The sequence below is a fragment of the Crocuta crocuta genome, unplaced genomic scaffold (assembly GCF_008692635.1).
Source record: "Crocuta crocuta isolate KB4526 unplaced genomic scaffold, BGI_CrCroc_1.0 scaffold15, whole genome shotgun sequence".
NCBI lineage: Eukaryota > Metazoa > Chordata > Mammalia > Carnivora > Hyaenidae > Crocuta > Crocuta crocuta.
This window is the reverse complement of record NW_027530508.1, coordinates 3,023,084-3,049,780: the sequence shown is the minus strand read 5'-3', so window position 1 is coordinate 3,049,780 and position 26,697 is coordinate 3,023,084. Positions and strand designations below refer to the sequence as shown.

General features: G+C 43.2%; 1 protein-coding gene across 2 annotated transcripts; it reads right to left on the bottom strand.

Moving 5' to 3' along the window:
• Positions 1-3,555: 3,555 nt before the first annotated feature.
• Positions 3,556-22,861, bottom strand: LOC144233912 (signal-regulatory protein beta-1-like). Of its 2 annotated transcripts, none has more exons than XM_077766992.1 (6): positions 22,753-22,861; positions 14,110-14,463; positions 11,564-11,884; positions 10,654-10,992; positions 5,603-5,823; positions 3,556-4,732 (listed from the first exon to the last, which is right to left on the bottom strand). In XM_077766992.1, the coding sequence occupies exons 1-6, from the start codon at positions 22,823-22,825 to the stop codon at positions 4,715-4,717; spliced, it is 1,326 nt and encodes a 441-aa protein (XP_077623118.1). In that variant the 5' UTR covers positions 22,826-22,861; the 3' UTR covers positions 3,556-4,714. The 2 variants fall into 2 exon arrangements, with proteins under 2 accessions (XP_077623118.1, XP_077623119.1); XM_077766993.1 differs by having other exon boundaries at positions 5,716-5,823.
• Positions 22,862-26,697: the final 3,836 nt, after the last annotated feature.

Here is a 26,697-nt window from a genome sequence, read left to right as displayed (position 1 = left end):
GAAGAATGCTGGTGTTATTTTGATAGGGATTGCATTGAATATGTAGATTGCTTTGGGTAGCATTAACATTTTAACAATATTTGTTCTTCCTATCCAGGAGCATGGAATATTTTCCCATTTTTTTTGTGTGTCTTCTTCAATTTCTTTCCTAAGCTCTCTATAGTTTTCAGTGTATAGATTTTTCACCTCTCTTGTTAGATTTATTCCTAGGTATTTTATGGGTTTTGGTGCAATTATAAATGGGATAGATTCCTTGATTTCTCTTTCTGTTGCTTCATTGTTGTTGTATAGGAATGCATCTGATATCTGTATGCTGATTTTATATCCTGCCACTTTGATGAATTCATGGATCAGTTCTAGCAGTTTTGTGATGGAATCTTTTGGGTTTTCCATATAGAGTATCATGTCATCTGTGAAGAGTGAAAGTTTTACTTCCTTCTGAGCGATTTGATACCTTTTATTTCTTTGTGTTGTCTGATTGCTGAGGCTAAGACTTCCAGTACTATGTCGAATAACTGTGGCAAGAGTGGACATCTCTGTCATGTTCCTGACCTTAGGGGGAAAGCTCTCAGTTTTTCCCCATTGAGGATGGTATTAGTGTTGGGTCTTTCATATATGGCTTTTATGATCTTGAGGTATGATCCTTCTATCCCTACTTTCTTAAGGGTTTTTATCAAGAAACGATGCTGTATTTTGTCAAATGCTTTCTCTGCATCTATTCAGAGGATCAGGTGGTTCTTGTCCTTTCTTTTATTGATGTGATGAATCACATTGATTGTTTTCCGGATATTGAACCAGCCCTGCATCCCAGGTATAAATCAACCACTTGGTGAATAATTTTTTTTGATGTATTGTTGGATCTGGTTGGCTAATATCTTGTTGAGATTTTTGAATCCATGTTCATCAGGAAGATTGGTCTATAGTTCTCTTTTTTGGTGGGGTCTTTGTCTGGTTTTGGAATCAAGGTAATGCTGGCTTCATAGAAAGAGTTTGGAACTTTTCCCTTCATTTCTATTTTTTAGAACAGCTTCCAGAGAATAGTTGTTAACTCTTCCTTAAATGTTTGGTAGAATTCCCCTGGAAAGCCATTTGGCCCTGGACTCTTGTTTTTTGGAAGATTTTTGATTACTAATTCAATTTCTTTACTGGTTATGGGTCTGTTCAAATTTTCTACTTCTTCCTGTTTCAGTTTTGGTAGTTTATATGTTTCTAGGAATTTGCCCATTTCTTCCAGATTGCCCATTTTATTGGTGTATAATTGCTCATAATATTCTCTTATTGTTGTTTGCATTTCTGCTGTGTTGGCTGTGATCTCTCCTCTTTCATTCTTGATTTTATTTATTTGGGTCCTTTTTTTTTCTTTTTGATCAAACTGGCTAGTGGTTTATCAATTTTGTTAATTTTTTCAAAGAACCAGCTTCTGGTTTCATTGATCTGTTCTGGTTTTGTTTTTGTTTTGTTTGTTTGTTGTTGTTGTTTGTTTCAATAACATTGATTTCTGCTAGAATCTTTATTATTTCCTGTCTTCTGCTGATCTGTGTTTTTTTTTTTTTTTTTTTTTTTTGCTGTTCTTTTTCCAGCTCTTTGAGGTATAAGGTTAGATTGTGTATCTGAGACCTTTCTTCCTTCTTTAGGAAGGCCTGGATTGTTACATACTTCCCTCTTATGACCACTGTTACTGTGTCCCAGAAGTTTTGGATGGTGGTGTTATCATTTTCATTGTCTTCCATGTACTTTTTATTTTCTTCCTTAAGTTCTTGGTTAGCCCATTCATTCTTTAGTAGGGTGTTCTTTAGTCTCCATGTATTTGCTATCTTTCCAAATTTTTTCTTGTGGTTGATTTTGAGTTTTATAGCTTAAGGGTCTGAAAATATGCATGGTATGATCTCAGTCGTTTTGTACTTGTTGAGGGCTGATTTGTGTCCCAGTATGTGTTCTATTCTGGAGAATGTTCCATGTGCACTGGAGAAGAATGTATTCCGCTGTTTTAGGATGAAATGTTCTGAATATATCTATTAAGTCCATCTGGTCCAGTGTGTCATTCAAAGCCATTGTTTCCTTGTTGATTTTCTTTTTAGATAACTTGTTCATTGCTGTAAGTGGGGTGTTGAAGTCCCCTACTATTATGATATTACTATCAATGAGTTTCTTTATATTTGTGATTAATTGATTTATATATTTGGGTGCTCTCACATTTGGAGCATAAATGTTTACAACTGTTATGTCCTCTTGGTGGATAGACCCCACTAATTGGAAATATTTAGCATGACTATCATGGGGACTGAGAAGCAACTCTTTCTGGAATCTCTGAGTGCCTGGCTCTGGAATGAGCTCTGGACAGAGGACAGAGGAAGGAGGAGAAGGAACCTCAGATTTGGAGTGAGATAGGTATAGGGGGGAGGAGAAGGGGGGTGATGGGCATGGAGGAGGGCACTTGTGGGGATGAGCACTTGTGGGGATGTGGGGGGTGTTATATGGAAACCAACTTGGCAATAAACTATTTTTAAAAAATCTGGGTTATAAAACAAAATCTCTCCACCATTCATTGCTTTGCCCCACAAGGGGGTGCAAGAGGCAGAGATCCAGCTGAGGACAAGATGTTGACTTTTTTTTTTAAATGGACTTAACTTATGAAACAGTTTTACATTTAGAAAAACTTGTGACAATCACACAGAGATCCAATATACAGCTGCACACAGTTTCCCATCTTATTAACACCTTACAGTCATATGGTACATCTGCTATAATTTAGTGAACCCTTATTGGTACATTATTATTGGGCAAAGTCCATAGTTTATTTATATTTTGTCTTGGCTTGGGCTACTAGAAGAAAACACCATAAACTGGATGCCTTGTACAATAGGAACTAATTTNAAAAAAAAAAAGAAAGTCTGAGATCAAGATGCAAGGATAGTTCGGTTATGATATGCATTTACCACAATAGCAAAGCAGGTGGTTGTGTATTCTCCTGGTCTCCCCACAATGAACCCAAGTAACATTGTACAATAGTGGGAAAAAATGGCAAAATGGAATGGGCACAAAGCTGAAGGGGCACAGGAGAAATGAGAAGAGATGAGGCTGGAGGTAAGGTTCAAACTGACTGTGAGTGGGGTTCATGAAGGCACAGAGACCTGCATGGAAATGCTGCCATGGATACTGTTCCCAGAGTCTAGGTATGCAGTCAGAGGAGTGGAGTGAAGGTAAACTTACCATGTCACTGAGGAAAGTAGGGGAGGGAGGATGGCAATGTCCCAGAGGAAATGATGCCAGCAACTATTCACATTAATGTTGTCAAGAATTCACAGCATTGTAAGTGCAAAGGATGGAATGTTGCAAGGTGATCCCAATTTAGAGAGGAGGGAGATAACTCAGACACTTGCTCTATATCGTCAACTGTGAAGTCAGAGGAAAGCAAGCCCTCTGCAAACTACTCTTGATAAATCTTTACAAATACAACTCTTCCCTTTTCAATGTTTCTAATGTTTCAACAGCCCATATACCAAGTGAATAGGTTTGCTGTTTTTTTTTTTTAAACGTTTATTTATTTTTGAGACAGAGACAGAGAGAGCATGAGCTGGGGAGGGGCAGAGAGAGAGGGAGACACAGAATCTGAAGGAGGCTCCAGGCTCTGAGCTGTCAGCACAGAGCCTGACATGGGCTCGAACCCATGGACCGTGAGATCATGACCTGAGCCAAAGCTGGACGCTTAACCGACTGAGCCACCCAGGCACCCCTGCTGTTTTGTTTTTTTTTTATGTCCCTATATATTCATGACTGATTGTTGGAGGGTTTCTAAGGTGTTGAACAAAGTTTCTAAAGGTCATAGAAAAATCATTACTTTTCCCACTGATTATGGGCATCACCTCACATAATTTCAGCTGAACCAGCATTGTTTTGGTCCTGCATCACCGTGCAAAGTGAGCACTGTCTCCATTTATCGAGTTGGATGATCTTACGTTCTGGGGAAACAGTTCAATTCAGGTATGAGCTGTGGGAACACAGACTGAGAGAGTGGAATTGATTTTTTATGTGGGGTGTTTTATTGAAGGAGCTTGAAAGAGAGAGAGACTGCGCCATGCACATCTGTAGGGGGAAGAAGCAGAGGAGGGGGTACAATTTGACTTCCATTTCCACAGGGTCACTGGCTGCAACTAGAGAGTCTGTTAAGGTCATAGCAATTGTCCAGGAAGGGATACTTGTGGCTGGGACCAGGAAGCAGCCCGGGAATGAGCAGTGTGAAGAATCTAGATGGAGTTTACAGTGTGTGGGAGGAGGCTTGCACTGACACCTAAGACTTTTTCAGAAATTTTGTGAGCTAATTCAATTGCTGGTAGCTTGAAATTGGCCACATTGGGAGTGTAGATACCAGAGAAGTGGACAAGCACTACAAATCAGGCTTCTTTTTCCTTCTGAGAGTGGATTGTTTACCATTTACCATCTTGCCACTGGACATAGCTTTATGAAGGCAGACTTGAACATGGGATATGAAGAAGGAAATCATGGATGCTCCTGATTCTGAACTGTCAGCACGGTACCTAAGCAGGACTGGAAAGCATGCAGGTGAATGAAGAGCTAGTATTCTCATCACAGGGAATGGAAGGAGTCTTCTCTCTGGGTTTGAGGAGTAAGACATGTAGGCAAAGAGGAAGGAGAATCCTTTCTCTTCTTCATTCCAGGATGGGATTCATTTGTATTCAAGAGGCATTAGAGAACTTCACCCAGGCTGGGGAATCTGGGGGTTGGGAGAAATAACCTATGAGATCATGGACTTGAGTCTGTACTTCATGACCACTGTCCCCAGGAGAAGGATGAGAGATAGCCTGGTATGTGTACATGTGACTTGTTTCTCATATTCTAGTAAGATTGCCATGTGCCAGTCTCCAGAGATGTTCCATGGCCCCTGCTCAAAACAGGTATGAAGACCCAGCTTTGGGGTCATCAAGGACTGTGAGAAGGAGCAGCAGGAACTGTGGCAGGTGGGTCTCTGGGGAAGAAGGCATTTGGGGCAGAGTTATGGATACTTCTAGTTGTTCCTTGTATTATCCTGGGCCCTTTATGGAAGGAAAGAGGCAGCAGAGACTGAGGGGAATTGTAGCAGGGGAGGAAGGAGCTGTGGACCCATGTTCACATTTCATTATCTGCTCACCATTCCAGAAATGTTTTCTATGTGTCTCCTATGTCCTTGGTGCTATTTTCGTCATGGGACACCTGTTACGAGAGGACAGGCAGCCCCTGACAACAGAGTCTGCCTCCTCAGCTTTCATCCCTAGGTCCTGATTCCCCTTCCTGACCCTTCCAGTCTGTCCCATAGAGGGTCAGAGTGGGAGGTGTCCCCAGAGCAACCGGCGGGCAACTGTCAGATTTCCTCTAACTGTGGACTCCTTGTGCCCAAAGAATCTAGAGATGGTCTCCAAGAGATTTTCCCACCCAGCTGGCCCTCATTCAGCCCACTTCCTTCTCAGAAGCCCTAGGACTCTGTGCACATCCTTTGACAGCTGTTGACCCCACCCACCTCCTATAGGACCTGATAGTCTTCCTGGGAGTTTGGACGCTCCCAGAGGGATCCCTGAAGCTCTTGAGGGTATCGAGGGAGGTATGTCACCTGCTCTTTACTCCAGGTGGGCGCTGACCCTGTGTGACCTGTGGGCTGCTCCTCCCGCTGACCTGGCTCTTTCTGGGATGGACTTTGCACTGCCCTCCTCATCCATAACTCACAGTCAATCCATTGCTTCCTGTGGACATAGATGGCAGAGACAGTGATGAGCAGCAGCAGCTTGGGGCCCAGGCAGAGAGTCACCAGGAGTGGAGTGGACAGTTCTTGATCTGGAAATGAAGGGACAGGAGGCACCTTCAGAGGAGGCATCCAGGAGTCCACTCCCAGGGGCCTCCACTTACCTCATCTGAGGAGCCCTGGACCCATAAATGCCCTGAAGCTCATGAATCTCCCTGCAAGAGGCTCAAGGCAGAATTACAGTTGAAGTGCCTCATCTCCCTCACCCCTTCTCAGGCTATCAGGTGTCCTTCCTGAGGGAAGGGGTGGAGACATGAGCACTCAGTTACCTGTACATGAGCTTTACTGACTTGGTCCCCACACCCTATGGTGCAGGACTTTCATCCTCTTTCAGATGAGGGAACAGGCTCATAGTTTACAGAGGGTCAAAGATGAGTGGGATATCCCTCACTGCTGTCCCTTAGGGTGAATCTGAGACCTTGTCTCTGGACCAGAACAGTCCAACCTCTCAGATTTACATCAAGAAATTAAAATACGTTTTTGAAATATATGGGATAATCCTAGAGGTAGGAGCAGAGACCCACCATTTTTACCCCTGGTGTGTTGGAGGGTGGCAGGTCTCAGCTGGGTGGCCCTCTGGACTTTTTGTCAGTTGAAAGAACTGCATTGCCCATGTTTGCACTTGCTTCTAGAGGGCAGCCTGCAGCAGAGTACTGAAGAAGTGCGGATACAGAAGTTTCACCCTTCTGTTCCATTTAAAACACATCAAAAACAGCATCTAGTTTGCCTGTTTTCTGTCAAGTATGGCTTGATATACTTTCCAAGTATGACTTTTCTGTGCTGCATTGTGTTCAATGTCTCCCTTTGCCAGTCTTGCCTCCTTCCCTGTCTCACATGCATGGGAATTGGGCAGAACGCCACACTGAGCTTTCCCCCTTTACATATGACCTTACAGGCTGCTTCCCAAGGCAGTTGACCTGTGGAGTTTGTCAGGGAAGCGTCTGGAAACCCAGCTTTAATGTGCAGATTTGGTTCTGGGACCTGGATCTCTATCAGTTGGCTGGCCAAATGTCCCCGGCCTTGGTGGGCAGTAATGCAGGGTAGGACCTGGCTTGCCCTGCTATTGTCACTGCTAAACCTCAAAGTGGTGACCTGGGATGGAGTAGGTCGAGGAGGGGAGTACTCTGGTAATCTTGAAATAAACTGTAATTATAAAACTACAGGATTGGCAGCAGTTGCTGGGCATCAGTCCTTTGGAGAAAGACAACGCAAAGTGAAGCTGGATTGATCTCATATGAAAAGTTCTGTGTGAAAGAGAAAGGAATTCCAGGGAAAATTGTAGACTCTTATTCCTAGAGGTGGAAGGCAGAAAAAGCTAAGGACATAATTGGGTCCAACCCATAAGGGTATCAGTGCTACAGAGAAGATTGGATTCTCAGCTTCAGTGCATCTGTTTTGGTAGAATAGGGCTGTGATCGGAAATATAGAAGACAGGTACTGAGGTATGGGATAGAGACTTTGGAGACAAACATTCAAAGTCCTTGGGGTACTTGTGTCTGCTGAAAACAAGGCAGAAGCTTAGTTACTCATCTCTGAATACAGCTTCTGAACCCAAAGAAAAGCAATAAAAGGACGGTAAATACTGTGGAAACCTGGCTGTCAGTAGTCCTTGAAGAGCAATCTGAAACTGCAAAATCTCTGGGAGACAAAAGAGAAAAATCACCGAATCCAAAAGCACAATCCCTTATGCCACTGCACACCCACCCTCACCAGCCACAGGAAAGGGCAGGCAAAGAGGACAAGGGCAGCTATACAAGATGCCTGAGAGATTTTTTTTTAGAAATTCCACTGCCAATATGAAATCCAGCTTAAATGAGAAAATGTTGGAAATGTGTCTTGCACATCAGGACATAGATCATAGAAAATAGTTTCAAAGTATACCTGACTTAAGATAGTTGGCCCACATCCCCCAGAGCCTGTGCATATGTGGTCCCTTACATGGCAAGACAGACTTCATGGTAAGTAGCTACAGTCTTGAGGGGGTCATTATCTTGGACTATCTGAGTGGAGCCAACTTAATCACGAAGACCTTTACAAGTGAAGGAGGGAGGCAGGAGAGTGGGAGCAGGAGGCATAGTGACTGCAGCAGGAGGTAGTCTGGAACAGGACCCTAGGAGTGGAACAGCAAGGACACAGACTCTCCTTCAGTTCTCCCAAAGGGAATGCAGCCCTGCCAACTCATTGTAGACTTTCAGCCTCTAGAAATGGAAGGAAAAAATTGCGTTGTTTTAAGTCACCAAGCATGTGCTAATTATTACAGCAGCAGTAAGAACCTGATATAGGGAGGCAGGGAAATTTAAAAAGAAAGATGTGCACAAAGGGGGCAGGCATGATTTAAAATGCATAACTTTGGGATAAAGGCAAAAAAGATGGAAGAGCTGCTGTTTCAAAGTTGAGTAGTGAAGGGAAGAAAGAAAAATGGGGTAGGCAACCTAAGCATCCTGAAAGAAGAACCATAAAGTTCAGAGGTCTCAGAACCTCTCTCCCCCAGCTATCCAAGCCAGCCAACCAACCCCTGCAACATATCTGGTTATGCTATAGTGAGAGAACAGAGGTCTATTAGACTATAAGTATTATAAAATACGTCAATACCACAAACATGAACAGAAAGATGTGCATTCTTATGCCAACCCATTGGACCAATGATAGTAGTGACTGGAGCCCTGGGATGCCCAGGGGAGGCCCTGGCATCCTGGTGTAGCAGGGTCACATAGGCATCTTTCACTTGCCTCCAGCCCTCCAACCCAGACAACCCTAATACCCATTTCCAGTTGTAACACACTAGCAAGCTTGCTAGTTCAGGCACATTGGAAGCACCAGAAGTAACATCCCTAGTAACAGCCCCAGTGCAAGGCCAAAAACTAAAAGCCTAACCCAAGCCAATCCAGAGGAAGTGATGTTGACTTGTCTCTTCCTGCTCTCCCGGTTTAGTACAAGACTGACCCCTGGAAATCATATGAAGTCCAGGAATAGGAAGACTCTGAAAGGTGGAATAGGAAGGAAGGCAGGCTGAATGCCTTCAGTCTGGAAGAATACAGCACCAGATATCCTGGCTCCATGCTACTGAATCCCTGGACTCAGAAGGAGACCCAGGTGAAGAATTCAAACAAAGAAAGACTAGTATTGACAATCCTAGCTCCCATTTCAAAAATGAGGAAGAGCAAAATAAACCCAAATCAATAAGAAGAGGGGAAAAAGTGGAGAAAAATTAACGAAATTGAAAATAAAAAATAGAGAAAATCGCTAAAATAAAAGTGAGTTTATTGGAAAGATCGATAAAACTGAAAAACTGCTAGTAACTCTGACAATGAAAAAGAAGGAAATGAAATATTTCCAATATCAGGAAAGAAATAGGATATTACTACAGACCCTACAGATATCAAAAGGATACCAAGGTACTATTATGCGAACTCTATGGGTAGAAATTTGACAACTCAGAGAAAATGGAGCAGCTTACTCAAAAGCACAACTTGCCACAGACGTCCAACATGAATTGAAGAATTTGAGTAGTCCTAGCTATTCAGATTCTCTTTATATATATAAAAAAACAATTCTGGAGTTCCTTGTGGCTTCACAAGAAAGTTCCTCCAAGCATTTAGAGATGAAATAAAACCAAGTTTGGTGCACAAAATAAAGTCTTAGAAGACATTTTGGAAAATCTGAATATAGATTCCATTTTAGCTGGTAGTAGGTAGTTATTGTTACTTTTACAAAGTGTATAATGGTATTGGTTTTGTAGAAAAGCCAAAGTCACTAATCACATGACCACACAATTATGAACTGCATTTGCAACTGGATGTGCATCCATGAATAAATCATTAGTGGACTGAATTATGCAACTTATGCATACCTCTAGTTTTAAGAGGAATTGTTTGTTCTCTACTTCCTATCTCTACTCTCCTAGTCAGCAGGGCCATGGACACTTGGTGACCCAGTTTTGACCCAGCAATGAGGACAATGTCCTAGGGTATGTGAGAAGAAAATGGGCCTTTGAAAGGTCTTCTGGACCAAAGACTCCTGGAAACATGGCTCAAACTCCTCCTGACATTACATGAGAGAGAAATAAGATATAATTTGGTCATAGAAAGGGGACCTATAGGTCCTTGGGACAATGCTCAGCTGCTATAACTAACACATGTTTGTTCTACAGGCTGGTGGTCCCTGTCTGCAAGGATAAGGTTTTCCTTGGCTAGTTTAGCCCATCAGCTGGATTAAGGGCAGGACATCTTCACCATCTGTCCCCCATTGCTCCCTGAGTCCCTTCTGTAAAACTACAAGCTCCCAGGGTGGTTGAAGCAGGAAGAAGATCAGAAATGACCAGGAATTGGCATCAAATAAATGTGCAGTGAGTAATCGCTTTGATAATTAATCAAAGCAGGGGACAAAGGTGGTTTGTGTTGTGAGCACTCATGGACACCTGGGAGCCTGGTCCAAACTCAAAACTCCGTCCTCAGGGTTCCCTTCCAGAATTTGAGAGGTGCTGGGGTAAGGATAGAAAAATGTAAGAGGGATAGATGTCAGGCCCAGGTGAGAAAGAACAGAGGAGGGGGTGGCTGGATTGGCATGGTGACATAAGTCCTGTCTGGTGAAGGCGCAGGAGAGAGTACCTAGCAGCAGGACCATCTCCCTCCAGCTGCTCTTTCTTTCTCTAAGGTATGTTTATGTCGAAATGTCTAAAAAGCTATGTGTCAAATCTTAACAATGGTCACTCTTGGATCATGGGAGGGAAGCTCATATCAAAATTCTACTTTATATCTATAGATTTCCAGATTATTCTGTAATAGGCATGAATTACTGCTTTTAACATGAGAAAAGAAAGGATAAAATTTGAAATGCCTGGTCAGTGGGCATGTTGGCCTCACCCTGGGTTGCAAGTGTTTCCTGGTCCCTCTGGTGGGCAGAGGCCACAAGGGTGTGGGTTTTGGTGACCGTGGGCTGCCCGTCATGCTGCACCTGGCAGGTGAAAACCACATCTTCCGTGTGGGTGGATACATTCACCAGGAACCAGCTCGTCCATTTAAAGGTCCCATCCTTGTTCTCTATGAGGTTCGATGCCAACATGGCCGTTTCTGTTCGTGACACGCTTCCGTTCTCCAACCAGGTCAGCTGGAGGCGCTGGGGGTAGAACTTGTTCACTTGGCAAGTGACCTTCACCTGGTCCCCTGTCCCGGGTTGCTGGGCAATCTCCACGGTGGGTGAAACTGAAACAGCACAGAGCAGAAGCTCTGACCTCATGAAACAGACACATCACAGGGTGGGGCTCGAGAACTTAGCTCCCCCCACGCAGCAAGGGAATTACCCAGAACAGTGGGTGCTCAAACACTGAGGGTAGTGTTTGCTTGGGAAAGAAATCCCTAAGCACACTGCTAGGTACTCAGTAGGTGCTCAAGGACTGGTGGCTCCCATTAGGGTAATAATGAGTGAAATCAAGATCCAGAGCCCCTGGCATGCAGTTGGAATAGAGTAACTAGCAAAATACATGAAATCACCAAGCATATAGTGGTTAGATTACAGGAGGTGCTCCCAATAGCATGGCTATGGGAAGGTAATGAAACTACCCAGCACAGTGCTTGGTACGTGGTAGGGGTTCACCCGGAATCTGCCATATAAAACAGTAGGAGTGACTGTGACTCTGGGTGCCCGGTGATGGGGAGGGTCTGTCAGGAGTCAGGATCCGGGGGGTGGAAGGCTGGGAGCACAGAGTGGGGGAGGGGCAGGCTGGGAGGCTTGGGGGCCAGGCGTGGGCTTGGGCTGGGGGTGACGGGCATCTACCTCGCAGGGTGTCGGACAGGTTGGCCGTCCCACGAAGAGGAGGGCCCCCCTGCAGGGTGTCGTGGTCCACCTCGCAGATGAGCTGGGAGCGGACGTCCCCCGGGGCCAGCACCAGCGTGGCGCTGCTGGAGACGCTGTAGGAAGCGCGGTCTCCCTCTGGGTCCACGGTGGTCCGGGAGGCTGGCAGCTCGTTCCCGTTTTTGAACCATTTCAGGGTGACGTTTCTGGGGGAGAAGCCGTGGGACTCGCAGGTGAAGCTCACTGGCTGCTGGGGCGCGACCCTGGCCGTGGGGCCCGACACCACGGGGGGAGAGGGTTTGGCTACAAGAGGAGCATTTATGAAGAGTAAGCACGACTGTGGTCATCGTCCCCAACGACAGGTGTGTGACACTGTGCAGAACGACACACGGATTCTTTTTCAGCCCTTCTGATAGTGCTGGGAGGGCGGGGTCAGAGATTGACTCGGAGTCGGGGGCAGGGCCCACGTGCAATTCCAGCCCAAGTTCAAGGTCCCCATTGTCGTCCATTTCAGGGGACTTTCCACCCCTGAGGGCACAGGAGGGACATTTCTGGTGGGTGTCACTCTTGGTCTCCACCGTTCTGAGCTGCCTCTCTGGACACGTTACTGCCTTCAGAGAGCGTGTGCAGCAGTCAGTGCAGGGGTGGGGGCGGGGGGGAGCGGGACCCCCATGAGAGCTGGAACCAGGTGTCCAGCCGGCTGGAGGCGGGGACATGGCCCTGCCCAGCGCCCCCTGTGAGATGGGACAGCAGGCCTTTCTCCTTCCCCGGGTGGCAGTGGGGGGCACATGAGGCAATGCAGGCAGTTTTGCTTTGAATTTACCACTGAAAATGCTTCTCCAGAACCACACAAACTCAGATCTATCTTCATCCCAAACTTAATTTACACCTGGAGCTCTCCCTTCAAGTAGTTGTGAATTTACTCTACTTTTCACTCTTTCTACAAATACTCCATAGGGTCTAACCTGCAATCCCTGAATCTGAGAGGGAGGGAATGAGGGGCTGTTTTTCTGAATCTGTGTTCTATTGTTGGGTCAGTGTTGGGTTGAAAACCAAGATCCCTGAGTGCTGAGAAATCAAAGGTGGTTAGTTCTTAATTGTGAAATAATTTCCAGGCAGAGACACCAGCCTACGGAGCAAGCAGAAACTCTCTGGGTCTTGGAAGCACACACATCAGTGACTGGAAAGGGTGGGCATTTCACCCACAGAAGGTCCTGTACGGTGTCTCCAAATTGTAACTTATTACCCAACACTTTCCAGAACAGTCTGCAGAGGGCACATTTATAGATACATGTATTTGTGAATACTTAACTTCCTTTCTAAAACTCAGCAAACATTCTGAAGACACAGGTAGGAGGTGTCACATGAGTAAGTCAAGTCATGATAATGCCAGCAGCCCTGATACCCCTAGACGGACAAAGTGCTGTGATTGGCTGTGTTGAGAGTGTCTAGGTCCCTGATGCTAGGCTGACCCTCTTACCCTCATCTTCATTCCCGTGCCTGCCTTGTGATGGGGTACACGGTGTGTCCTCAACATTCATGGGACACTGACCACGTGCCAGGCACTGCTGTAAGCACCTTTCAACACATTCGCTCACTCAGTCCCTGCAGCGGCTCTGTGGGGTTGTGTGGTCACAGACAGATGAGGACGCTGAGCTCAGTGGCGGGAATGACTCATCAGTAGTCACAGGGCCAGGAAGGCAGACCTGGTTGGGAGCTCAGGCACTGGTACTAGCTGTAGTGACCAGGCAAGGGACATACCACTGGGACCTTCTGTAATACCTGCATAATCAGGATCAAGCCACCTTTCCTCCCTATGCCTGGGGGTATGAGGAGACTCAGTTGCTACTGTGAGAGTCAGTCCCTAAATCACAGGAACATTTTCCAACCAGACACACAGGAAGTGACCAACATCTGGCATCTCTTCTACCAGGGGCGGCAGAGTAACCGGGGCTTCTGTGTCTCTTTTCCCTGTGATATCCTGGATGTTTATAAGGAAACTCATCTCCCCCTCCCTGTGCTGGGTGCACTTGTCCTCACTGGAAGGGCTGGGAACATAAACTTCACGAGAGAGGAAGCCTTACCTGTTTTGTTCTCTATTACTCCCACAGCACCCAGAGCAGAGCCTGCACACAGCAGGTGCTCAGTAAGTGCTGAGTAAAGAGAACACTGGCCACATAGAGCAGAGGTCTCTCCAGAGGCTGGGATGTGGTCAGTCTTTGCAACTGGGCAAGTCACTCAGCCTTTTAGTCCCTCATCTCTGGAACCAGAGGGCTGGTTAGGATTGGAAAAGGGAAGACCTTGGAGCCTGAGGACTGCCGGTTCTAGATTTTCCCACCGTTTACCAGCCGTGGGGTCTTCATCAAATAGCACAACCTCTCCAGGCCTCAACTTCTCTGTTCTGTGGAAGAGGCTGATTCAGGGACACCCACTACAGCACCTGATCCTTATCTGTTACTCAAACAATGGAGGGCATTCTTATTGACTTGTCACATCCAGGAGACAAAGGAGGCCCACGCCACACTCACCACTCACGGTGACCTGGGTGCCTGGTCCAGACTTAAACTCCACATCATGAGCCCCTTTCTTGAACTTCACACAGTAGTAAGTTCCCGTGTCTGCTGGGGTGATGTTACTGATACGGATGGAAAAGTCCACTTTTTGCCTTTTCAAATCTGAAATATTTGTTACTCGGGGGGAGTGGCGGTATCCATTGGAGCTGAAGATTAACTCCCGGTCTGGCCCCGTCCCCCTGAACCACTCCACCTTCCCGATGGGGAGCAGGGAGGTCACGGTGCAGCGCAGAGTGGCCGTCCCTCCGGCTGCCACAGACACCAACTTTTCAGGCTGGATCACCTGCAGCTCCGCCTCATCTGCCACATCTGAGAGAAAACAAAGCAGGTGTTTCTCATCCTTGTTTGATCCTGTCTGTCTTCTCAAGTGTTTATCCACAATAACTTTCATCGCCTGAGTGCACACCGTGAGTGGGCCTTAAGCTTGCACCATGGATGCACATGGCGTGTAACCCTCATGATGACCCTGGAACACAGGACCCTATTACAGCTGAGGACACTAATCCACAGAGAGATTGACTGATGTGGTGCACGGCAGGATGGAGTGCCTCAGCCCTCTCTGAAAGTGTTGTGCTTCCCCAAATGACTCTGCTGGTCCACTGTCTGGCCCCTTGGGATGTTATACTTTCTAAATCCTTACATTCAGTGGGACCATGAGACTTCTTTACACCATTGTGTGTGAGTTAAAGTGATGGATATATATTCTGGGCTGTGCATTTAACTTCCAGAACCCTCTATGGATCAACTTCCTTCCTCCACAAGCACATACACATGCTGGAGTCTGTTCCATTAGCCTGGATAACTGAGTGGCTGTGATGGGCAGAGCTTTCAACACACAGTAAACATGTACTTAAATGAGAAGCAAAGCATTCTTTCAAAAATCTGTGGGTTTTTTCTTATATCATAATGATATTANGATCATGACCTAAGTGAAAGTCGGACACTTAACCGACTAAGCCACCCAGGCGTCCCCATATTATTTTATTTTTAATATAATTTATTGTCCAGTTGGGTTACATACAACACCCAGTGCTCATCCCAACAAGTACCCTCCTCAATACCCATCATCCATTTTCCCCTCTCCCCCACCCATTCCTATCCACCCTGTTTGTTCTCTGTGTTAAAAGTCTCTTGTGGCTTCCCTGCCTCCCTCTCTGTTTGTAACTATTTTTTCCCTTCCCTTCCCCCATGATCTTCTGTTAAGTTTCTCAAGATCCACATATGAGTGAAAGCATATGGGATCTGTCCTTCTCTGGCGGACTTATTTCACTCAACATAATACCTTCCAGTTCCATCCACATTGCTGTAAATGGCTTCTTTCTTGTATGTCGTTGGTAGGAATATAAAATGGTGCAGCCACTGTGGAAACAGTGGATATTTTCATTAAATTTTAAATATAGAATTTACAATGTGATCCAAATATTCCAATCTTGGGTAAATACCCACCAAATTACAGGTATGTTATCAGATATTTGTATGTCCATGCTCATAACAGCATTCATGACAACTGAAAGGTAGGAGAAAAAACTCATTTCTCTTTTTTTTAAGTTTGTTTACTTATTTTGAGAGAGACAGAGAAAGCATGAGTGGGGGAGGGGCAGAGGGAGAGAGGGAGACAGAGAATCCTAAACCAGAGAATCCTAATCTGCACTGTCAGCAAGGAGCCTGTTGCAGAGCTTGAATGCACAAAACCATGATCATGGCCTGAGCCAAAACCAAGAGTCAGACGCTTAACCTACTGAGCCACTCAGGCACCCCAGAAAGATAACTCATTTCTATCCATAGATGAGTGGATTCACAAAATATTGATAGATATATACAATGGAATTATATTCTGCCTTAATAAGCAGTGATAATCTGATATGTACTATGATATGGATGAACTTAAAAAATATCATTCTAAGTGATATATGCCACATATAAAAGGACACATACATGATTCCATTTACATGAAGTAACCAGAAGAGACATATTCATAGATACAAAAAAGTAAAACAGAGGTTACCACTGGCTGTGGGGGCAGAAGGAATGGATAATTCTTGTTTAATGGGTGCAGAGTGTCAGCTGAGGATGTTGGAAAAAATCCTGAAATGTACAGTGGTATTGGCTTTACAACTTTATGAATATACTTAATGCCATTGAATTGTACCTTTAAAAATGGTTGAAATGGTAGATTTTATGTTATGTATATTTTAGCACAGTAAGAATTATGTACTCAAACAAGGTGATCACCCCATGTAGAGCCTTCCAATTAGACTAAATGGTTTGAGGAAAAAGAAAGTGTATTGTTCCAGGGGCTGGTAGATTTGATAAACTTGTCCTTGAAGGTGGAGATAGAACCATGAGAGCAACTAACCAAGGAAAATACTAGGCTGCAAATTTGTTCGTGTTCTGAAAAGAGTTGTGGGAGCTTGTCTATGTCTAGACATTGAGTTATGCATTGAAGTGACACAGTCACTTTAGGGGCATTCATTGGTGCAAGACTTTGCAGGTGGATTTTTCACTGCTTCAGTGACTAGCCAGTCTCTGAAGACATAGAAAATACCCCAAAATAATTCCTTCTTATTGAAGTGTCCTAAAAACCAGGCAGGGATACAAATCAGAGGAGCAGGCTGCTGTGACACCACACATACATCCCGTGTTCTTTCCTATTTCTTAGCTACTACTCAGGGAGAAAATCTGTGGTTCACTCTTGCAGAGTGTGAGCTGGTGAAACCATGCACTTAGCACTATCTGCAACAAACTTGTCTCCTAAGGAGGGCACATGCCATTACAGGTATGTCTTTTGTGTGCCAAGAACATCAGGTGGTTGATTTGTAAGTCTGGAGAAGAAAGTTGGTACAACAACATGCAGAAGAATAAAACTAGATCATTTTCTCACACCATACACAAAAATAAACTCAAAATGGATAAAGGACCTGAAAGTGAGACAGGAAACCATCAAAATCCTAGAGGAGAAAGCAGGAAACAACCTTCTTGACCTCAACCGCAACAATTTCTTACTTGACACATCCCCAAAGGCAAGGGATTCAAGAGCAAAAATAAACTACTGGGACCTCATCAAGATAAAAAGCTTCTGCACGGCAAAGGAAACAATCCATAAAACTAACAGACAACCGACAGAATGGGAAACAATAGTTGCAAATGACATATCAGATAAAGGGCTAGTATCCAAAATCTATAAGGAACTCATCAAACTTCACACCCAAAAAACAAATAATCCAGTGAAGAAATGGGAAGACAACATGAACAGACACTTCTCCAAAGAGGATATCCAGATGGCCAACAGACCCATGAAACGATGCTCAGCATTCTTCCTCATCAGGGAAATACAAATCAAAACCACACTGAGATACCACCTCACGTCGGTTGGAGTGGCTATAATGAACAAATCAGGAGACTCTAGATGCTGGTGAGCATGTGGAGAAATGGGCACCCTCCCACAGTGTTGGTGGGAATGTAAACTGGTGCAACCTCTCTGGAAAACAATATGGAAGTTCCTCAAAAAATTAACAATAGAACTCCCTATGACCCAGCAATAGCACTGCTAGGAATTTACCCAAGGGATACAGAAATGCTGATGCATAGGAGCACATGTACCCCAATGTTCATAGCAGCACTCTCCACAATAGCCAAAACATGGAAAGAACCTAAGTGTCCATCAACAGATGAATGGATCAAGATGTGGTATACTTGTGTATTCCATACAATGGAATACTACATGGCAATGAGAAAGAATGAAACCTGGCCATTTGTACAACATGGATGGAACTTGAGGGTGTTATGCTGAGCGAAATAAGTCAGGCAGAGAAGGACAGATACCATATGTTTGCACATATAGGTGGATTAGGAGGAAGCTAACAGAGGACCACGAGGGAGAAGAAGGGGAAAAATAGTTGGGGAGAGGGAGGGAGGCAAACCATGAGAGACTCTTGAATGCCAAGAACAAACTGAGGGCTAGTGGGGTTGGTGGAGAGGGGAAGGAGGGTGTGGGCTTGGGGGAGGGCACTTGTTGGTATGAGCACTGGGTGTTATATGTAAACCAACCTGACAAACTGATAAACTATTTAAAAAAAGAGAAATGGGAAGAAATAGGAATGCATCTTGGGGAAAGAAATGAAAGAAACAGGGGAGGGAGGAGGTGAGATGGATTAAAAGGGTCAGGAGGAGCCAGGGAAAGGTGTAAACTCTGCCATCTGTGTATCTATAATTCTCATATTTCCATCTCTGGCTCAGGCCTTGCCCTTGAACTCTGGATTTGTGCGTCCAACCAGCCACTCACCACTTTACTTCGATAGAGGTTAACCTCTCACAGTTATCGTGTCCCAAACAGAACTCCTCAGTTTCCAATACATCTTTATATATCTCAGCTGAGGCACCTCTATTCTCCCAGACACTCAAGCCCAAGCTTTTGGGAACCTTTCTTTCCTACTCCAAATCCTATGCATCAGAAGATCCTGTTGTTTCCCCTTCTGCATGCACCCGCAATCTGACCTCGTTCCCTTTCGTCTGCTGGCTGCTGTTCCAATGCAAACTGCCTGTCCCTGTTCATATGAATGCAATGAGCTCTTTTTTATTTTTTTAAATAGTGGTAAGTTTTTTTTTTTTAATGTTCTATTTATTTTTTAGAGAGAGATAAAGACAGCATAATCAGGGGAGAGTCAGAGAGAGGGAGTCACAAAATTCGAAGACAGGCTCCAGGTTCTGAGCCAGCTGTCAGCACAGAGCCTGATGCAGGGCTCGAACCCACGAACCGCGAGATCATTACTTGAGCCGAAGCCGGACGCTCAGCCGACTGAGCCACCCAGGCGCCCCTGCAATGAGCTCTTGAATGCTCTAGTTGCTTATATTTATGCCCTGTGGTAGTCTAATTTCAATCAAATGTTAGAATAAGTTAAAACTCATGTCTGATCATGTCATTCCGTCTTCAAAACCTTATAATGGCAACCTTTTCACTCAGAGTAAAAGCCCAAATTCTCGAACAGAGCATGGGGATCAGGGCATGTGCACATGCTGTCTCCATGCTGTTCAGGAAGGCTTTTCTTCCAGAAAATCACATGGCTCACACCTCACTTTCTTCTAATCTTTACTCAAATCTCCCTTCTCAGTGATGCCCACCTAGGCTGCCTCTTTAAATATATCCCATTCTAAAGAGTCTCCCATTCTCTTAGCCAGCTGTACTATCATGTTTTTTTTCTTAACACTCATCACTTTCTAATATACTATGTTATTTACTTATTTGGTATGTCTGTTGTTTCCTGTCCTTTCCTCCACTATGATATAACTTCCTTGAGGGCAGCTACTTTTCTCTTTTAATAACCAGTATGCCCTAAGTTCATAAAGCACTTTCTGACACCTAGTAGTTATCTAGTAAATATTTGTGTAATCTGCAAAATGCCCAGTGCGACCCCTTTCTGAGATATGAAGTCTATTTTCAGTGGAGAATTTCTCAAGAAATTATGAGAAGCTGAGTTTCCAATCAAGATGACTTGGGAGAAACAATCATTTGCATATACACAGTAAGAAGAAGAGCCTGAGAGAAGCAAACCACAAATGCTCTTCTCCACTCCCCCACCCCCACCCTCCACAGTCTTCCTTACACCATTGGCAGAATGGCAAAAATCTCATGGGATGAAAGTGGAGCCATACGGTTTGAGAAGAGCAATGGTTAGACCTGTGAGATCTAGAATCAGACTGTCTGAGTTCAAATCATAGCCCTACCCAATCCCTATCAAAATAACACCAGCATTCTTCACAGAGCTAGAACAAACAATCCTAAAATTTGTATGGAACCTGAAAGGACTCTGAATAGCCAAAGCAAACCTGAAAAAGAAAACCAAAGCTGGAGGCATCAGAACTCCAGACTTCAAGCTGTATTACAAAGCTGTAATCATCAAGACAGTATGGTACTGGCACAAAAACAGACATCCAGATCAATAGAGAACCCAGAAATGGACCCACAATGTATGGCCAACTCATCTTTGACAAAGCAGGAAAGAATATCCAATGGAATAAAGACAGTCTCTTCAGCAAATGGTGCTGGGAAAACTGGGCAACGACATGCAGAAAAATGAACCACTGGAACACTGTCTTACACCATACACAAAAATTAACTCAAAATGGAATAAAGACCTAAATGTAAGACAGAAAGCCATCAAAATCTTAGAGGAGAAAACAGTAAAAAACCTCTTTGACCTCGGCCACAGCAACTTCTTACTCAATACAACTCTGGAGGCAAGGGAAGCAAAAACAAAAATGAACTATGGGACCTCATCAAAATAAAAACCTTCTGCACAGTGAAGGAAACGATCTGCAAAACTGAAAGACAGCCAACAGAATGGGAGAAGATATTTGCAAATGACGTATCAGATTGAGGGTTATATCCAAAATCTATAAAGAACTTATCAAACTCAACACCCAAAAACAAATAATCCAGTGAAGAAATGGGCAAAAGACATGAACAGAGACTTCTCCATAGAAGACATCCAGATGGCCAACAGACCATGTTGAAATGACGCTCAACATTACTCTACACCAGGGAAATACAAATCAAAACGACAATGAGATACCACTTCACTCCAGTCAGAATGGCAAACATTAATAATTCAGACGACAACACTTGTTGGCAAGGATGTAGAGAAAGAGGACCTCTTTTGCACTATGGGTGGGAATACAAACTGGTGCAGCCACTCTGGAAAACAGTGTGGAGGTTCCTCAAAAAATTAAAACTGGAACTACCGTATGACCCAGCAATTGTGCTGCTAGGTATTTATCCAAGGGATACAGGTGTGCTGTTTCAAAGGGACACATTCACCCCGATGTTTATAGCAGCACTATCAACAATAGCCAAAGTATGGAAAGAGCCCAAATGTTCATTAATGGATGAATGGATAAAGAAGATGTGATATTATATACACATACATACAATGGAGTANAAAAAAAAAAAAAGAAACTAGAGGGTATTATACTAAGTGAAACTAGTCAGTCAGAGAAAGATAAATATCATATGACTTCACTCATATGAGGAATTTGAAATACAAAACAGATGAATATAAGGAAAGGGAAGTCAAAATAATATAAAAACAGGGAGGGGGACAAAACATAAGAGACTTAAATATAGAGAACAAACAGAGGGTTGCTGGAGGGATTGTGGGAGGAGCGATGGGTTAAACTGGTAAGAGGAATAAAGGAATCTACTCTTGAAATCATTGCTACACTATATGCTATATAACTTGGGTGTAAATTTAAAAATTAAAAAGGAAAAAAAATGTAGCCCTACAATTCACTACTGAGTGACCTTGGACTTTTCTGTGCTTCCTTTTTCTTATCAGTAACTAGGGGGACGAAAATGTTTACCTCGGATGCAAAGTTCACAGGACATTACAAACATATACATTTCCAAGTGTGTATGGAGCATGGTGAGTGCTCAGGAAGTTGAAAAGTTATTACTCATGAGATTTCTTGAGGCATGGAGGCATCAGCCAACACTAGATGATTGGGGTTAAGATGTGGATATGGATACAATTACAGATGCAGTTCATACAGGCAGGATTCTCCACATCTTGTATCCCCTTGTTTCCTCCCCACCCCAATCCAGCATGGAGGAGAACCTCCAAGGTAGTAATGCACAAAGTTCTATTCATTCTACCCAGAGAGAAGTTTGCTTATCTTAAGGGCTTGTTGGAGGGTATGCAGTAAATTTAGAGAAGTAGAAAATGAGGGTGAGTAGCTAAGAGACCAGGAACCAAGCATCTGTTCAATGTGCATTTCACGTAGAGTGAGTGGATGTCATCTGAAGAAATCAATAAGAAAGCGTTTTCAAATAACCCACACCCACGTGTGTACCCTTTCTCACACCCACTCATACGTCTACATACACATATACACAAGTGTATTCTTAAGTATATATAAAGTGTGGCCTAGCATGCTAGTGTACAGATCATTTTGAGGATTACATGAAATTGTAATACATGTTAAAAGATCAGGAAAAGATTTGGCACATAGGAAACATCCAACACATCAGTAACAAAAGTCTGGGAGTACACATGGCAGAACCGGAACTCTGGAGACCTCAGGGTGTGATGAGTGATGCCTCTTCTGTTCCCCTCTCTGTATTTTCTGAGGTTTCTACAGTTAGCCTCCACTGAGAGGCCAAGCAGCATAACACGGTTAAGAGAATGAACCGTGGAGCTGGGTGGCCTGGACATGAACCCCAGCAGCTGTACTGACTTAGGTAGGTGACATTGGGCCAGTTCCACTCTCTGCCTGAGTTTCTCCATCTGCCAATTGGGAGCACAGCCCTAGCTATCAGGCAGGGGTGTTGTGAAGAGTAGATCACTTAATACATACAAAATTGTCCTTGTGGCAGATTGAAGCATCCCCTGTCTGGATACCACTGATAACCAGCTGCAGGTGATGGATCCATAGAGGAAATGCTCACATCCCTGATTTCACGCTCTCAGATGACACCCAATCCTTGACCTTCTGTGGCAGCCCTGGATAGTACATCTGTGCTTACCTGGAGGCCCTTAATGTCCAGGGACATGGATGAGCTTGAGGGAGCAGGGAAAGAGGGTTGTACCCCAAGGCAATGCTTACCTATGACTCCCAACAGCAGCGCCAGCAGCAGGTAAGGAGGCAGGTGGGGCCTAGAGGCAGGGGCCGACATCATGGAGGTCTGGGGACCCTCTCTGTGCAAAAGTGTGTGCTGGGGAGAATGGGCCTCTGTTCTGTAGAGAGGAAAGCCCGCCCCCTCCGTGATTAAGAGGAAGTACCTAGGAGGGGTGATATGGCTGTGAGGTAGCAATTTGCTTCTAGATTGTGAAACTGAGGTCATGCAGATAAGACCTCACTTGGTGAGGGGTCCTCTTCTCTTTTTCAGAGAGAGTGAAGAGGCGCAGGAGAGATAATGCTTCCTTTCTGCATGTCGCCCCTGCCCCCTCCAGTAGGCCCTACCTCCAAGTTGAGGCCCCAAATTAGGTGTAGAGATTACAGAAGTCAAATGGATCAATGTTTTCTTTTATAGATTGTGCTTTTCACATCTTACCTTAAAATGCCTCTTCTAATCCAAGATCATTAACCTTTAGTTTTATTTTTTTCCTACAGTTTCTTCTAGAAGTTTGATAGTCTTAGGCTTTAAATTTATGTCTATGATCCATCTGATCATATTAATTTGTTCTTAGTATTTTTGTGCATATTGTACAGTAGTATTTGCATAAGTTAATATATTTTTAGAAAATATCAAATTTTGTGTAGTAGACATGGAAATGGTCTAGATTCTCCTTCTCCTTCTCATTTTTTCCTCGCCCTCCTCGGAGTCCTTGTCCTCCTCCTCCTCCTCCTCTTCCTCCTCTTTCTCCTTCTTCTTCTTTTTCTTCTTCTTTCTTCTTCCTCTTCTTTTAACATATGAATATCTAATTGTTTCAACACCATTTGTTGAAAAGACTCTCCTTTCCACATTGAATTGCTTTGGCACTTTTGACAAAAATCACTTGGCCAAATATGTATTATTTATGGGTCTAATTCTTTTTTTTCATGCCAGAGAAAATTTAATTTTTTAATATTAAAAAAAATTATTATCAAAGTGACATACAGTGCTATATTAGTTTTAGGTGCACAACATAGTAATTAATTTGATGATTTTATGCATTATGCAATGCTCACCATGGTAAATGTAGTCACCATCTGTCACGATACAATGTTGTTCCAATACTGTTGACTCTATTTCCCTGTGCTCTACGTTCATCCCTGTAACTTATAGGGCAGGGTAGTTTTTTCTTTTTTTCAAAGTTTTATTTAAATTTTAGTTAGGTTAACATAAAGTGAAAGATTGGTTTCAGGAATATAGTTTAGTGATTCATCAATTACATTCAACCCCCAGTGCTCATCATAACAAGTACTTTCCTTAATACCAAAAACTCATCTAGTCCACCCCCAACCCACTTTCCTTCATCAACCCTGAGTTTGTCTCTATCATTAACAGTTTCACACGGGTTCATTCCCTCTCTTTTTCTTTGTTCTCTCCTCCCATATATGTTCATCAGTTTGGTTTTTTAAATTTCACATATGAATAAAATCACGTGATATTTGTCTTTCTCTGACTGACTTCTTTTTCCTGGCATAATATACCTAGCTCCATCCATGCCATTGTAAACGACAAGATTTCATTTTTTCTGATGACTGAGTAATATTCCCTTGTGTATGTAAGTGTGTGTGTTGCCACATCTTTTAAATATGCCACATCTTTTTTGCTTATATTTGTAATTTATTATATCAAGTATTTTGAAATTGATTTTGAAGGATTTAACACAAATACAGGCTCCTTACCAGCTTATCAATCCCAGAAATAATAGAGGTTGAAGGAATAGAGGAGAAATTCTCTTCATATATTTTGTAGTTATTACAAATATTCTGGAATAGTTTATTACTGAAAAACAGTTACTGCACTCCTTCTATACCTAGACTGTATGCTAGATTAACAGAATCACAGAGATAAATCAAAGAATAGTTTTATTCTCCAAAGGAACCACAACCAGATGACAAACTTCCAAGATATACCACTATATTTTTCTGTTGGCTCTCTGACAGTTGCAAGCAATCACATCATCCCTGGAGAAGTGGTACTTACACATCTGACAGAGCTAGACAAATAGATTCATTCACATGTTTGGCTGGCTCAAATCACAGAGAGTTATCATTGTGCTGACAGCAAACTCTTTGCTCTGTATTTATTCCCTAAGTAATGGGATTAAAACCTCAAGTACACTGACAACACAGTAGATCATAATTAAGAATCGTGTTCAAATGTATAATCCTATATATGGTGCCCTCAGGAATAAATGATCGCTGAAATTTATGTAGCTGCTAGAAACAAAACTCTAAGAACCATGTACGTCTATGTACATCATAGTAACTAGTTCCACATCTGACTCCTGGTAGGTTTGACTAGTATTTATTTCACTTTATTTAAAACTGTTCTGTAAAAAAATTTTAAGTATTTCATAAGCACCTTAAAACCACAGAAGTACAAGAAAAATGTTATCATCATTGAATTTAGAGCTTTTCATATGTTGTCCATAGACCTGTACTATATAGGAATATACATGGTAACCTGAGTATGAATGCATTTATTCTTATTTAAAGCAAACCAAAAAGAAAATCAGTTTATGAGTTGGAGGCCCCTAACCAACCTTAGGTAACCAAGAGTTACCTAACCTCACAGTGAAGAACCATGTTGAATAACATTTATACCCAACATGTACTGATTCTATTTGTGGTGAGCTAGGAAATTAACAGCTAAACTAAATAGTAAATTGTAACGTTTTTTGGTTTTAATTTAAATTCAAGTTAGTTAACACATAGTGCAGTATTGGGTTCAGGAGTAGAATTCAGTGATTCATCACTTATATACAACACCCAGTGCTCATCCCAACAAGTGCCCTCCTTAATGCCCATCACCCATTTAGCCCACCCCCCACCCATCTCCCCTCCAGCAACCCACAGTTTGTTCTCTATATTTAAGAATCTCTTATGGTTTGCCTCTATGTTTTTACCTTACTGTATTTTTCCTTCCCTTCCCCTATGTTCTTCTGCTATGTTTTTTAAATTCCACATGAGGGAAATCATATTTTTGTCTTTCTCTGACTCACTTATTTTGCTTAGCATAATACACTTTAGTTACATTCACACTGTTGTAAATGGCAAGATTTCATTCTATTGGCTGCCAAGTAATTTTCCATCATATATATACCACATCTTCTTTATCCATACATCAGTTGATGGACATTTGGGTTCTTTCCATAATTTGGTTATTGTTGATAGCACTGCTATAGACAATTGAGTGCATGTGCCCCTTCAAATCAGCATTTTTGTATCCTTTGGATAAATAACTAGTAGTGCAATAGCTAGGTCGTAGGGTAGTTCTATTTTTAACTTTTTGAGAAACTTCCATGCTGTTTTCCAGAGTGGCTGCCCCAGTTTGCATTCCCACCAACAATGCAAAAGTGATCTCCTTTCTCTGCATCCTCACCAACATCTGTTGTTTCCTGACTGGTTAACTTTAGCCATTTGGACAGGTGTAAGGTGGTGTCTCATTGTAGTTTGATTTGTATTTCCCTGATGATGAGTGATTTTGAACATCTATTCATGTGTCTCTTAGTCATCTGGATGTCTTCTTTAGAAAAATGCCTATTGTTGTCTTCTGCCCACTTCTTTACTGGATTATTTGTTTTTTTGGGTGTTGTATTTGATAAGTTCTTTATAGATTTTGGATAATAACCCTTTATCTGATATGTCACTTGCAACTAGCAGTTACCTTTTAGTTTGGTTGATGTTTTCTTTGCTGTGCAGAAACATTTTATCTTGACAAGGTCCCAATAGTTCATTTTTGCTTTTGTTTTCCTTGCCCCTGGAGACATGTCAAGTAAGAAGTTGGTGTGGCCAAGGGCAAAGAGATTGCTGCCTGTTTTCTCCTATAGGATTTGATGGTTTTCTGTCTTACATTTAGGTCTTTCATCCATTTTGAGTTAATTTTTGTGTGTGGTG

Coding starts and splice junctions, on each gene's coding strand:
- LOC144233912 (XM_077766992.1), bottom strand. CDS start 22,825: ATGATGTCGGCCCCTGCCTCTAGGCCCCACCTGCCTCCTTACCTGCTG. Junction 14,464..22,752: donor GCTGCTGTTGGGAGTCATAG/GTAAGCATTGCC, acceptor GTTTTCTCTCAG/ATGTGGCAGATGAGGCGGAG. Junction 5,824..10,653: donor GGAAACACTTGCAACCCAGG/GTGAGGCCAACA, acceptor CTTCATTTCCAG/ATCAAGAACTGTCCACTCCA.